This window comes from Medicago truncatula, chromosome 4 (assembly GCF_003473485.1).
Source record: "Medicago truncatula cultivar Jemalong A17 chromosome 4, MtrunA17r5.0-ANR, whole genome shotgun sequence".
In the NCBI taxonomy this organism is placed as follows: domain Eukaryota; kingdom Viridiplantae; phylum Streptophyta; class Magnoliopsida; order Fabales; family Fabaceae; genus Medicago; species Medicago truncatula.
Genome location: NC_053045.1, coordinates 15241242 through 15255098, shown reverse-complemented (window position 1 = coordinate 15255098; position 13857 = coordinate 15241242). Strand labels below are relative to the sequence as shown.

The following is a 13857-nucleotide window of genomic DNA, read 5'->3' as shown; positions in this document are numbered from 1 at the left end:
GACTTTCTAGCTCTAGGGTAAAGTTTTGTTTTGTGTGCCTGAATAATGGATGCATGAAAACTCGATATAAACATTATTTTAGTCAATTTAATTGTTCATTTGATCTATAATCATCATATTTTGACTATCAGACTAATCAAATTAAATTTAGTAAGACTTAGCTTACAAACCAAGCTACCTATTGTTTTGGTCAAAGTGTGACTTTTCGTCTTCCAGGATGAAAACTCGATATAAACATTATTTTAGTCAATTTACTTGTTCATTTGATCTATTATCATCATAACCAAAGACTTTGAAAAAGATTTTGAAAAGGAGATTTGTGATTGAGTAAAGATGTAGTAACTATGTTAATTAAGAAAATTGAATGAGTAACGGCATAAGATCAAAAAGGGCTAACAAAAGGGCTCTCCCTACATTTAATATATGTTGATGTTTTTTCTTTCAACACAAGCATTTTCCTGAGGGGTTCTTACACAAGATTTTTGGTGAATGATACCTTTGAATGCATAAAAATCTGAAAGGAAAAACTCTGGTCCATCATCAGATCTAATAATTTTGGGACTGAGATTATACTGAGTTTCAATCATAGTAACAAAATTGTGTATTTGATGTGAACTTCAGCTTTGGATTTTAGCAATAAAAACCAAACAATCTATTGTGATCATCCACTATAGTGAGAAAATATTGATGACCATGTATAGAGGAAAATATTGATCATCCACTATGTTGGATTTTCAGATCCTTTACAACACATTTGTAAGTGAAAGCTGAACTGTGCAAGATAAAGATTGATATAGCACAGAAACATAGATAAGGTTGACTTTGATATTTGGAGAATAAAAAACTTTAGTGATGTATAAATGAGGAGAGAATTGTACATTACCTGCTTGAGTAACTAGAGATTGACCATTAGGTTAACTAACAGAAACAGTTTGAATAGCATAAAAGTAACTAAAACAATGAATAGAAGAACAAATGTGCTCATTAGTATGACCAAGGCGATTACATAAGGTGCCGAACCTATAACCTTTACCACGTCCGAAGGGCTTGCTTGCATCAGAAGCATTAATCAAAATGCTTGATTCAGCAATTGAAGAAGGGGCAGGAACAACTTTTGCAATTACTTTCTTCTTGAACAACCAAAGAATAAACTTTGTTAATAAAGGGAAAATGATCCATCCAAGGAACCTGAGTTTTCATAACATAAAATTGATCATTCAAGCCTGTCAAGAACTAAATAACCTGATCCTCCAAACGAAAATTGCCTGCAGAATGCATAGCTTCACAACAAATGGATGATGACAGGTGCAAGAAGACATGGTCGGACCCTTTACTTTGTCTGGGTATCGACTGACCTTTTAATGTAATAACTTTGATTGTCTGTTTGCTTTTCACCGCCGCTGTTAATATATCTCATTTTGATTTCTTAAAAAACAAAGTCTATGTAAATTAAGTTCTTATAAATATAATAGTTCTTGTGAATAAATAAATAAATATTAACCAAACATCTTTTTTAAAATTCTCAAATTATATTTTCAGAAATAACATTCGTATAAATAAAATTAACAAACTTAAAACAAAGTCACCATAAACTATACTCATGTTTACATTACGCATCCTTCTTTATAAGAGAAAGAAAATATATTTATATTTTTCAACAATGTAAATTAAATAGAGATGTTTTTAGAAAGAAATAATTAATGCATATTAGCAGACAAATAAATACTCTCTCTCTCAAAAAATAATAGAAAAATAGAAACTGAATTTTTTTTATTTTTACTCCCTCCGGTCCTATTTACAAGATAAAGTTGACTTGTATGTATCTAGCCTAAATCAAATATATACATAAATTATCTAAAAAGTAAATTGTCCATTGTAAATAAGACCGGAGAGAGTATTATAGTACCTGAGTTGACCTAGTATTATATACATTGAGTTTCCGTGCCGTGTTGTCTTCAATTTCAAACTTGAATGATTTGCCATTCGCATGTTGAACTCGTCTCCATTCCCGCCCCTTGTTCCTCAAAACGCAGTCGTTCCCCGCCATACTATGTCTTCTTACTCCACCGTTTCAATTCCCTTCTCTCACCTCCAAGTAACCTCTCTCTCTCTCTGTTTTGTTTTGACTTGAAACAAATTTGAAGATTTTGATTCTAAAATTGATTTTTGGTGTATGTTTGGTTTGTGGTGATGAAAATTGATTTTGAGTGAATTGATTGATTTCGGCTGTGTTTGGAAACATTTATGTAAAAGTGAATTGAATTTAAATTTGTCTAAGAATCAATTATAAAATCAAAAGTTACAGATTTTATTTCCAAGAAGAAATCAATTCTAGATTTGTACTAGAAAAAACCAAATATGTCATAATCAATTCTACACCTCCAGAATCAATTTTGGTTACTCTAGAAGTGGAACCAAACATTCTAAAAGAAAAATTGATTTTGAATAAAGTTTGTTTCAGTAAAATTGTTTCTGGCTAAAATTATTGAATTGAAGAAAAAGTGATTTATGTTTGAATACATTAATGAAAACGGGAGTTGAATAATAAATCTCAGTGTAAAAATCTATTTTAGAATCAGAAGCTACGATTTCTAGACACAAGTAGAATCAATTATGGAGGAAAAATCAATTCAACTTTAGAGGAACCAAACATGTGAAAATCGATTTTTGTCACCACATAACCAATTATTGATACTTGGTTTTATTTTTGACTATGGCTGTATATTTTTTTATCTGCGTGACGATATAGTTTTTGATTATTATTTATATTCTTCTGAATTTTATTGTGACAGGATAAAAACCATGACTTGTCATTGAAGATTGAAGAAGGTTTTGGACCTAATGGTTTGGGGATTCTATTAGTCACGGATGTATGTGCATTTTTCATTTTCATTTGTGTTTGAATTTTTGTTAGGGAGGAATCACAATTGTAGTTTAGTTTTTTAGTTCTGATATAAGTTGCTGTTGAATAAATTTAATTTTTCATTTTGTTTGTTAGTTCGTGTTTGCATGTAAAGTTGAATCAAGTCTTTGAGCCTTAATCAAAATGCTGCAATCAATATTTGACACATTCAGGCATTCAGTGTATCTGTGGCTGGTTGGTCGAGATCCGACGGACCAAATTTCAATGCAGTTTATAATGTTTTAAAATAGAAAAATACCAAGCTTGAAATTTGGAGTGTTCCATCTTGATCCAAGAACCAGGTTATCTGCCAACTTCGTGAATGTGTGAAACTTTTGACTGTAGGCAAACCTGGTCCGTTTCAGGTGGGTTTCGGGTACCAAATGATTAAAAGCTGTTAAAAATGGCTTCATTCGGGTGGGTTCAGTTGCCCAAAATAAATCCAGTAGTGCCCAAACTTGCCCGATCCAAGTATTTAGAGAGTTTAAGCTCCCTCACATTGTTCAGTATTGTGCCTGCACCAAATTGTCCCATCAATAAGCTAAGTGTTATCTTTTCTAACTGTTGCTTAATCGGACAAAGATGGGTTCGTGTTTGTGTTCTTTGGTTTGCTATGGATGAGTGATTTTGGACCGAATCCGACTAACCAATATTCACCCCTAAATCAAACTACGAAGGAAAGAGTCAAACATATGACTAGGTTTTTTTGTTTTGAACAATTTCAGAACTATCATGCTTATGTGAAGTTTCTCAGTTTGAACTTACACCTTGTGCTAGTTTGTATAATGGTTTCTGCAGTGAAAAATGACAGCAGAGTTAGGTGATGCTCATTTCTTGTCATTAGCTCTACTTATCCTAAAAGTGATGATTGTAGATATGTTATAAAGCTTTAGAACTGGAAATTCATGTGTTTATTTTCTGGCTGTATGTATTACTATTTGTATTTTCATAATAACTTAATTGGAATTACTTGTAGGTCCCAGGATACTCTACGCTGCGCAGAAATCTTTTGCATCTCGCACCAAGGTAAGTGTTTTGATATGCTATTTCTGCTTATAGTTCTAGCAGTGATTGATGATCCTAACAGTAGAAATCTTTTGCATCTCGCATGAAGGTAAGTTGTTATTGATGATAACATTTTTCCTTTCTCCATGTCAGATTGGCAAATCTTCCTAAAGAAGTGAAAGATGATCTTGAAGATCCTAACAGTAGGTAACCTATCTTTATTTTAAAACTTCTTACTATTAAATTTTCACTTCCACTTAATTCCGTCATCCCATTATACAGTTTAAATTTTTGTTTTCCATTGGTCCAAGGAACCTCACTTGTTGCATATTTTAACAGAAAATGACTTCTGATTCTTCTATTCACAATGAATTTGTAGATATAATTTTGGTTGGAGTCATGGGAAAGAGAAACTTGAATCTGGCAAGCTTGGTAATTCTCTCATCTGTTGCATATAATGAATTCTTTTTTGGTTTCTCTTTGGGAAACCTCTCATCGGCTGATTTTATTTTGAATATACATATTTATTTGACAATGTTGATGCCTTTTTAATTTCAAAGTACCTTTTGCATTGTATTTTGAATTGTTGGTTTAATAGGACGCCTTACATTATTGAACTTTTTTTCTTCTCTCTTTGATAAAAATGGTTCTCTCTTAAAAAAAAAACTTCTATAACTGTAACCATGTTTTGAAATTTGTGTATTTCAAATTCAAAATAAATTGTGAGGAAGAGGTCCAACATGATAATCTTTGATGAGAATGAATTAGTGTATTATTCAAGTCAAGGGGTAGTAGAACTGTGTAAAACATAGAAACATTATCTAATACCTTTCTGAATTGAGTACATTGGGTCATTGAAGATTATTTGATTATTCCACAAGTATATTATGCTTACTGTTGGTATAGGAGAAAAAAGAACTGTAATCTGAGATGCTCTAGTGGTGGTCGGGAAATGACTTTCTGACATAGAGTTCTTCATATCACAATAGTAAATCTGAACTGTAATAATAGAAAGTGACTTCAACTATATATTACATTTAATTTGTACCTGTTATTTTGTAAATTCTAATATTTTTCTGCATTGATGTATTTTGGTAAATCAGTTAGTTATTTACATTTTTATGCGAGGTCGGTTTCATTTATCGATTTTTTTCTTCTGAGTGCAGATTTATTAAAAGGATCTTTCTATGCCAATCCCATACTTGATACGCCTACAACAGATAAATCGTTAATACAACGGTAAAGTGGATGAGAACACTTGATTTGTTTTAAAAACTTGGCTGTTTCTTGTTGTAGGTGTTTTTTTATCTTATATATGGATATGGATATTATGGAGCAATTCTCGCTTTTATAATTCAATTGTTATTCTTTTAGATATAATACGCCTTACATGCAAGATGTCACAGAACTGAATTATACTGATTTATCATCTCTGTCTATAAATTATTTTTTCTTATCATTTGAAATAAATGTAGATGCACACCTGTAAAATTATATGTTACTCTTTATTCAGATTTATATATTTTATATGTTGCTTACTTTTTTATCATCATCAATTTTGTATTATACTGCTTGTGATTCGATATATATGATCATATGCAATTCCTTGGATTTTGTGTGCCTGTAGGTACCCATCATATTGTGGATCAAATATATGGCCCAAAAACACATTACCAGAACTTGAATTTGGTACACATCATATTGTGGATCAAATATATTTTGGCTTACTAAATTGATTTTTCATTTGCGCTGCTTTTTTTCATATTGGGGATATAGATTTCTGTGTTTATTATCTGTTTTTTTTTTCGTTGGCTTTTACATGAATGAGCATGCAGTTGCTATGCCTGTGCACATATAGGCAGCAATCAAACCATGCTGTTTGATTTTGTATACCTGTTGTCAGTTTTTTTGTCTTTACATTATAAGTACACAGCAGATACTGAAAACTATAAAAAGATCATATCATGGATTTTGAACTTAAATTCATAAGGTTAATAGCATGATGCTTATAGTACTTTTAAATCATGTTAAATTTAGATAACAGCAATAACTTCCCAGATTATTCGAGCCTTATGTTTTGTTGGATAGTAACATGATTGGTTACATGTATACTGTTATTTTGTTTCTGGCATGTAGCTTTCAAAGCACTTGGGAAGCTGATATTCGATGTTGGATTGTTGGTGGCATATCACTGTGATCAATATGGTAAGACATCTATTGTTATTTGTTTGGCATTAGACAAAGGCATTTCTAACCGACGTTACTCTAGCTTTTTATTTATACATGCTGTAACTTGTTGGAAGTGGACCAATTAATTTTTCCCAGGGGTGGTAATTATTTAGCCTATTTTGAATATTGACCAATATATTTATTTGGATATTGAAGTGGTGTTTCTTATACTGTTAATGCTCTAAATAATTTTAGGTGGATTATGAATGAGAGTTTGGGCTAGTGATTATTCTATCTTGAGAAAAGAACATTTGATTTATTTTATGACACAGAAATATCTCTAGGGATATTCTATCTTGGAAAGAAACATCTGATTTGGTTTTAGCCTTTAGGTGGATTATATATAATGCTCATCGAATTTTTATTCCTTTTTTTATTCTCTTACATTGCTCAGTATGCCAGGAATCATCTTTAAGTTTTTTTAAGTTAGCAAAGTTTCTGAACTTCTTAGCCTTCATTGAGTTAAGGCCCGAGCCACCTTATATGACTGGTGGTGCACTAAATCATGCGAAGAATGGCATCTGTCGCACTCTATTTTCTTGTTCATTACCAACTTCTTATACCTATTTTCCCTCATTCCTGTTGCTTTTCTGATCAATGTTCACATTCAAAACTTGTCAGTATCCAAAGGAATGAAAATTCGTAAGGATGAAGGTCTGGAATCAATACTTAATCGCTCCCGCAGTCACAAAGGACGTTTGCTATATTACTTTCCTGCACAACAGGGGTAATTTTCTTTACAATGTTTCTTTTCTTATTAGATGTTAGACTTCCTATTAGGAACCGAAACGGAATATGGCAGTTTCTATTATGTCAAGTAGTTGTTTAAGGGCAGTTATGTTTTATCTTTATGTCAGTTATGCTTTAATAATTAATTAGTAATAGAGTCAGTTATATGTTTTATGGATAAATAGGAGAAGGGTCAGACATAAGAAAGGATTGTCTGGAAGTTATTGAGTGTTTATTGGGAGAGACCCAACTCTCGAGCATTTGGGAAAGGGAGAGGCCAAGGCTCTCGAAACCTTGGAGAACAATTATCCTAGTGTTATTATGTGTGATTTGTGTGTTATTCTCTGTACTGTAATTTTATTTGTATCAATAAATATTAAAAATTGTTCCAAATCTGTTTGGTATTGAACCAATATCTATCATAAGACTTTTATATTGATATCTTACATAACCACCAAGCATATGTTTGTTGATTTACTAAAAGTATTTAGCGGAATCAATATGTGAACATTGTTCACCAAAATAAATGTTCACATTGCTGACTGGACTTTATTGATACAATTTAGTTTGATCTGTCTTTTTCTTTGACCTTTTAAAGGTATACTACATTATTACGAAGTCAATTTAATTGAAAATTAATCAGTCAAATTTCCCTCTTGTTTGTTGATAACTAGAAAAATTCAACCCTGGATAATGGAGACTTGATGTTTAAATTTATTCTTCCTTTACATTCAAATATCCTATGCAAGTTTCTCTGTTTTAATTTCATAAAAAAATATTTTGTTCTACTTTTTCTAAAATGAGATTGATAATAATATGCACCGGACCTATGAATTTGATATTAAAATTAAAATTTGAATTTATGATTTCAGGATAGTGTTTCCTTTTAGCCTTAGTGCAGGATTGAGCCTCTAAATTCACAATCACACCCAAGCCTTAAAAGACTTAGGTCATTACCAATTGAGCTACAAGCCTTGTTTCTACTTTTAACATTTTTTATTCACAGAAGCTGTTAAAGATCAAATATTAGCTCTTTTGAAATGCTGATATGATGACAGCAGAAGAACAGTTACAATTTGGATACCGCATTAAAAGGAAAAATATGACCTGCAATCAAAATTGTTTGATTAAATCAACACCTTCTCTTTAATGGTGTTTAACTCTTTTGAAATACTGATACGATGGTAGCAGAAGAACTCAGAAACCATAACTTTAGGTAAATAAACTGTTTACTGTTGAATTGGAAATTGGTGAGCTCAAAGCTCTACAATGGTGAAAACAGAGAATGAGGGGAAAAACCAGTGTTCAATGAACCCTTAAACTATTGAGGAATCCTTCCTTACAGATTCTAAAAACATTCTCAATGAGCTACACATTACCCTTTCCTCTCTATTGTCACAGAAAAGTCCCTAAAATTCAGGGATATCCCAACTTTTATTCCTTCAGCTTCTATAACCTTCTAGAAGTTATACTTGTGTGCATTAGGCTCAATGATTGGGTCATCACACCTGTTGTAGTTTTCAAGTTTATTGTCATTATACTTAAATTAAGAAAATATTTCTAGGTTATCCTTTAATATATGACTAACAGTATATTAATATTGATAAGTTACATATGACTTGTTACAGAATCTCAGGTGGCAACTCTATGTCTTCATGGTGTGGATGGCATACCGACAATGGTTCACTAACAGGTTATTAACATATGTTTATTTGTCTATCACATGGGCTCTGCTTTCCTATATTTTCATGCTAGTCAAGTTGATTAGTGAACCCATGGATTTTAAAATCATAAACTGTTTATGAGAGTACTAATATCGAAGTTCTTCACATGGCATAACTCTTGCAATGTTGATTTTAATTCTATATGTAGGTCTCACTTGTGGTATATTTACAAGAGATGGTGTAGAAATACCTTGCCCTGACAGTACTGCTGGTCTTTACATCCGAACAAGAAATGATCAGATTGTCAAGGTACACATTCTTCTTCTGGAATTGCAAGTAACTGGATGATCTAAATATGTAGTTGCAACATTAAAATATTTTCTTGGTTCATCTTTCATTCAAGTAGATTAATCCTTCTCTCCCTTTTAATCATACTTATAATAAGCAGATTTTTGATGTTGATAAAATTATTGGTAAAATGTCTCCATTCTTTTGATAGTGCTCAATAGTGTTGAGAGTCCGAAATTTAATGAGATAACCTTGAAATGTGTTTATAAGTGAGACACATCTCTCATCCATCTTAAAAAGCCGGTATTGTAGGGTTTAGTTAAACCTAACTCAATATAACACATCAGCTGTGAGAAATAATGCTTGACCTTTAAACAAGGAAGCATTGCATGGACCTTTTTTTTTCCTTTTTAAAAATAGCTCAGAGGAAACCGGCATTTGGAGGGGGTAAAATTGTAAAATGTGATATGTTATTCGTAAATGGCTTGAATATGATGCTTAGAATTTCTCTGAATTAGTACAATGCATTTACTCATTGTATTTTGCTCTTATAGGTTGTTTATGGAGCAGATGATATAGCTTACCAAATTGGTGAAACTGCCGAAATACTTTCTGGAGGTATTCTTCGTGCAACACCTCATTGTGTTCAGGTAATTAAAAAAAAAAAAACCATATTTCTCTCTGTTTTGTGCTAGACTTGTAGCATCTTTTAGTGCCACCCTGTTGAATCAATTCTGTTTATATATTCCTTCTTATTCTTATTTTATTTTTTACATCATTGGTTTCTTGTATTGTGCTGCATCATGCTTTTTATTGATGTCATAAATATATCTTAGTTTATTTTCTTCTAGTGATTGCTAGTGTTCTTATTTAATAGAAGGAATGCAAACAACATACTATTATTGTTTAAAGATTATGTTACTTGCATCTTCTTATTAAAATGCTTTATAAGATTCATGTCAGCATTGAAATATGAATGTTATTGGATTCGGGTACTGGTGGTTTTTTAATAGTAGATGATGTTGGACAAGTTTTTTTGGAGGCCTGCTCATTCATTGATAAATAGGTGCATAACACCTATTCTAATGGCTGTTCTGTGTATGACAAACTTGCTGTTCTGAGTGCGACAAACTTGTAATAAAAATATTCTCTTATTATATGCTTTCTACTCTTGCTATACCAATGCCTTAAGGGGAGTTGTTAGCATTTTCGAACTTATAAAATTTGATATATCAAATGTTTTATTAATTTATTGATATTTATAAATGGATTACTAAATGAGTATCACCCTTAGTCACAAAATTGTATGTCTAGTACTCTTTTCTAGTGTGCTTTCTTTGCTGTTGGTGGCAATCCAAAGCATGTCCAATGCCAAAGCAACATATTGTTTCTGTGGACTCGATGGATCAGATGTTGGCCCAAATTCACCATTTGTCACTCAGATTATAGCTTTACCTTGTCTAAATACTCTAATGAAGTTTTCTTCGACTCTTAACTGTGTTTTCTTTCTTGTTGGGTTCACATGTTTTGACCTAAAATATGCATGATATACTACTTTTAGGCTCCAAAAGGGGAGGAATCTTCTGGTGTTGAACGCTCGACATTTGCATTATTCATGCAACCTGATTGGTACGTTCTATGAGATCAGCTAGGTTGTTCTGTTGCTTAAATTTTGTTTGGAGTTGTTTTCAATAGTAGAATTACAAGTTAGTGTGAGGTCAATGATGAATATGATCTCAATCTATAATTGTGCATTGATAATTTTGCTTTTCAGGGATGAAAAACTCAGTTTTCCTGAGGAGGTTCACATTCATAAAGAGGTATGTATATTCCTAAAAGTCATTATTGTTCACATTCAGCCATTAGTTGCACAGACACTTCTGATTGAAGGCGTGTCCCGGTGTCCGACACACACGACATGACACCGACACTTGTGATTACGTTGAATTATGTCATTTTCTCAAAATTTTATCGATGTTAATGTCGTCTCCGGTGCCCATTACATAATGGATAGAAGATGATGTTATAAAACAGAAAAAGAAAGAGAAAGAGACTTTGCAATTTCACGTGTGATTTTTTTATTTGGAAGAAATAATCATAGTTTTCATAGAAGTACATATTAGACAATAAAGTTCTTCATGCAGAGAATCTAGTTAGTCATTTGATAGCATTTCAAGTTCCACTAAATATGTAGGTATCCTGCATAACTTCTAAATTTAGTGGATGATAGGACCGTTGAATGATTTGTGTTTATCTAAACAACTAAAAATTCATCATAAATATGGAATTCTGAAATCCACGAAGATAGTTTTGTACACAACATTTTTCCTCATCTAGATAACAGACTATACCTTCTTCTACCTCTTCATTTTATTAAATAGATAATCCACATTTCTAGTCAAAGAATGGGTTGAAATTTTCAATTTTTTTCTTTCTCTACAGCTTATTCCATCAAATGCTTCCCTTACTTATGGAGAGTATTCAGAGATAGTGATCGACAAATACTACGACAAGAAACAGTAATGTATAAATTTTATCTACTGATGTTGATTTGCTAGTCAAAAAGAATGTTTTTTGGCATTTGCTTTTGTTTAGTATCCATATCTTTAATTTTTCTAAGGTTTCTTTAACTCATGCTTATTTGCAGGGTCTCACCCTGGAAGTGATTGGTTGGAGACTTAGCCAATTTACTAACTGTTAATTCATGGGAGTTAAATGAAGTTGTGCAGAAGTGTCATGGCAATAGGATAAGAAATAGAAAATAAAATTTCTTGTTACTTACGTCAAGTGGAATAAAGATAAATCTCGAAGGCCAAGATAAAAAAAATTAATTGTTACATCTATTTATACCTCTATATATAATGGGGATACAAAATTTTGGAGTGGTTTTTTCCATTTCAATTTTACCCTTTTATTTATAATTTAACCCTTCTTTAATTAATTAAATTTATACTTCAATATAATGGGATACAAAATTCTGGAGCGTCGTTTTTTTTTTCTTTCTTGTCTATACCTTTATATAAAAAGGGATACTACATACATGAAAAAAATACATGGACATAAAAAGATTTTTTAATATGTTTATTCTATTCAACCATATTAATTTAATTAATTCATAAAAAATTATTTTTATATGTTTATTAAACCATATATATTAATGTAATAAATTATGTTAGTCAAAATGTATTATTATTCACTGTAAACTCATTTAAAAAATAGTTTATTTTGATTTTTGTGATTGATAATAATAATGAATTTTTTATTTTTTTATAAGTAAGGAGAGATGACATGCATCAAGAGGCATCATCGACATTCCAACTAGTAATAATAATGAAAAAAGCAAATAAAAGATTAATTAGTAAAATAATACTAAAACTTTTCAATCATCATCTTAAGTTTCTTTCAAACTTTAATAACATAAATTTTTTCTTGGTAAAAGTTGTGACTATATAAAAAGATTATTGAAAAAAATACCCTTAAATGGTTTATTAATTATATAATTATTAGGATTCAAAATGTCATAAAATATATATTAAATATATAATAATATTGATTAAAGTATTCAACTTACATTTTTAACATATTATTATGCATGTATGTTAATCTTTATTAATAATAATAATAATAATAATAATAATAATAATATTAAAATATAGAATAATTAATTTTAAATTTACATCTTTTAAAAATCTTTTGACTTTGACTAAGTTTATAATAAAATATTGAAATTATTCTACGCACTAACTCCTATAAATACACTCTTTTGAACACTTCCAAGATATCAATATCACTCTCCCACCTCTCTTTAGGCTACTTTTTCTTGCATTGAGACATGGCCAATGTCCTAGTCTTAGTGTTAGCCTTACTCCAAGTGAGTTATTTGGCCGTTCTTGCTATAGAGGTCAGTACTCACCACCACAGTCATCCTCATCACCCACCTACCCCAACCCCTGCTCCCGCTCATCCACCATCTTCCTATGATATTCATTCTCTTAGTCTAGATAATCATCATAATAAACATCCTTCCCATCACCCACCTACCCCAAGAAAGGCCCCTATTCAGCCACCGTCTCCATCCCCCATTCCATCTAAGAGCCTAGATCATCCACACATTGAACGCAGACCTCATCCTAGTCACCCACCTACCCCAACCCCTACTCCTGCTCATCCATCATCTTCCTATGGTATTCATTCTCTTAGTCTAGATCATCATCACAATAAACATCCTCCCCATCACCCATCCACCCCAAAAAAGGGCCCTATTCGGCCACCGTCTCAATCCTCCATTCCATATAATAACCTAGATCATCCACACATTGAACGCAGACCACGTCCTCGTCACCCACCTACCCGAACCCCTGCTCCTGCTTATCCACCATCTTCCTATGATATTCATTCTCTTAGTCTAGATCATCATCACAATAAACATCCTCCCCATCATCCACCTACCCCAAGTAAGGCCCCTATTCAGCCACCGTCGTCATCCCCTACTCCATCTAGTAGCCTAGATCAACCACACATTGAACGCATACGTCGTCCTCGTCCTCGTCACCCAGCAACCCATGCTCCTGTTCAACCACCATCTTCTGTGGATAGTCATTCTCTTCGTCTAGATCATCATCACAATAAACATCCTCCCCATCACCCATCTACCCCAAGAAATGCCCCTGTTCAGCCACCGTCTTCATCCCTCATTCTATCCAACGGTCTAGATCATCCACACATTGAACACCACACACCTCATCCTCATCACCCACCAACCCCAGCTCCTGTTAAACCAGCATCTTATTAATTTTTTTAATAGAAACTTTGTAGTGTCTCAGATAATGAGTGATATTAATAAATTAATGTTTCTTGTAAGAAAAAAATTTAAATAAAATTATTGTTCTTAGTTTTGTGTGTTTTATTTTATTTTATTTTATCATTAGTAGCATTGTTGCATTTTTTCCTTTTGATTTATTTAAAAATTTATTTCACCGAAATTAAGTTTATGTGTGTGGAATCCAATATTTCGTCACAAGTCTACACTTAATTTTTCAA

The 13857-nt window shown here is 32.0% G+C and overlaps 2 protein-coding genes across 2 annotated transcripts; both read left to right on the top strand.

The window, feature by feature from the left end:
- Window positions 1-1941: 1941 nt before the first annotated feature.
- On the top strand, window positions 1942-11780 carry LOC25480867 (uncharacterized). Its single transcript, XM_013586649.3, has 16 exons — window positions 1942-2095; window positions 2793-2870; window positions 3879-3928; window positions 4061-4114; window positions 4287-4339; window positions 5074-5146; window positions 5535-5596; window positions 6044-6112; window positions 6758-6863; window positions 8494-8558; window positions 8738-8838; window positions 9372-9467; window positions 10379-10446; window positions 10592-10637; window positions 11260-11341; window positions 11465-11780. Exons 1-15 carry the CDS (start codon window positions 1988-1990, stop codon window positions 11338-11340), a joined length of 1110 nt encoding a protein of 369 aa, XP_013442103.2. The 5' UTR covers window positions 1942-1987; the 3' UTR covers window position 11341; window positions 11465-11780.
- Window positions 11781-12649: 869 nt separating this feature from the next.
- Window positions 12650-13609, top strand: LOC112418110 (proline-rich extensin-like protein EPR1). The gene has a single exon (XM_024774341.2). The coding sequence runs from the start codon at window positions 12650-12652 to the stop codon at window positions 13607-13609; it is 960 nt and encodes a 319-aa protein (XP_024630109.2).
- Window positions 13610-13857: the final 248 nt, after the last annotated feature.

Coding starts and splice junctions, on each gene's coding strand:
- LOC25480867 (XM_013586649.3), top strand. CDS start 1,988: ATGTTGAACTCGTCTCCATTCCCGCCCCTTGTTCCTCAAAACGCAGTC. Junction 4,340..5,073: donor ACTTGAATCTGGCAAGCTTG/GTAATTCTCTCA, acceptor TTCTGAGTGCAG/ATTTATTAAAAGGATCTTTC. Junction 5,597..6,043: donor ATTACCAGAACTTGAATTTG/GTACACATCATA, acceptor TCTGGCATGTAG/CTTTCAAAGCACTTGGGAAG.
- LOC112418110 (XM_024774341.2), top strand. CDS start 12,650: ATGGCCAATGTCCTAGTCTTAGTGTTAGCCTTACTCCAAGTGAGTTAT.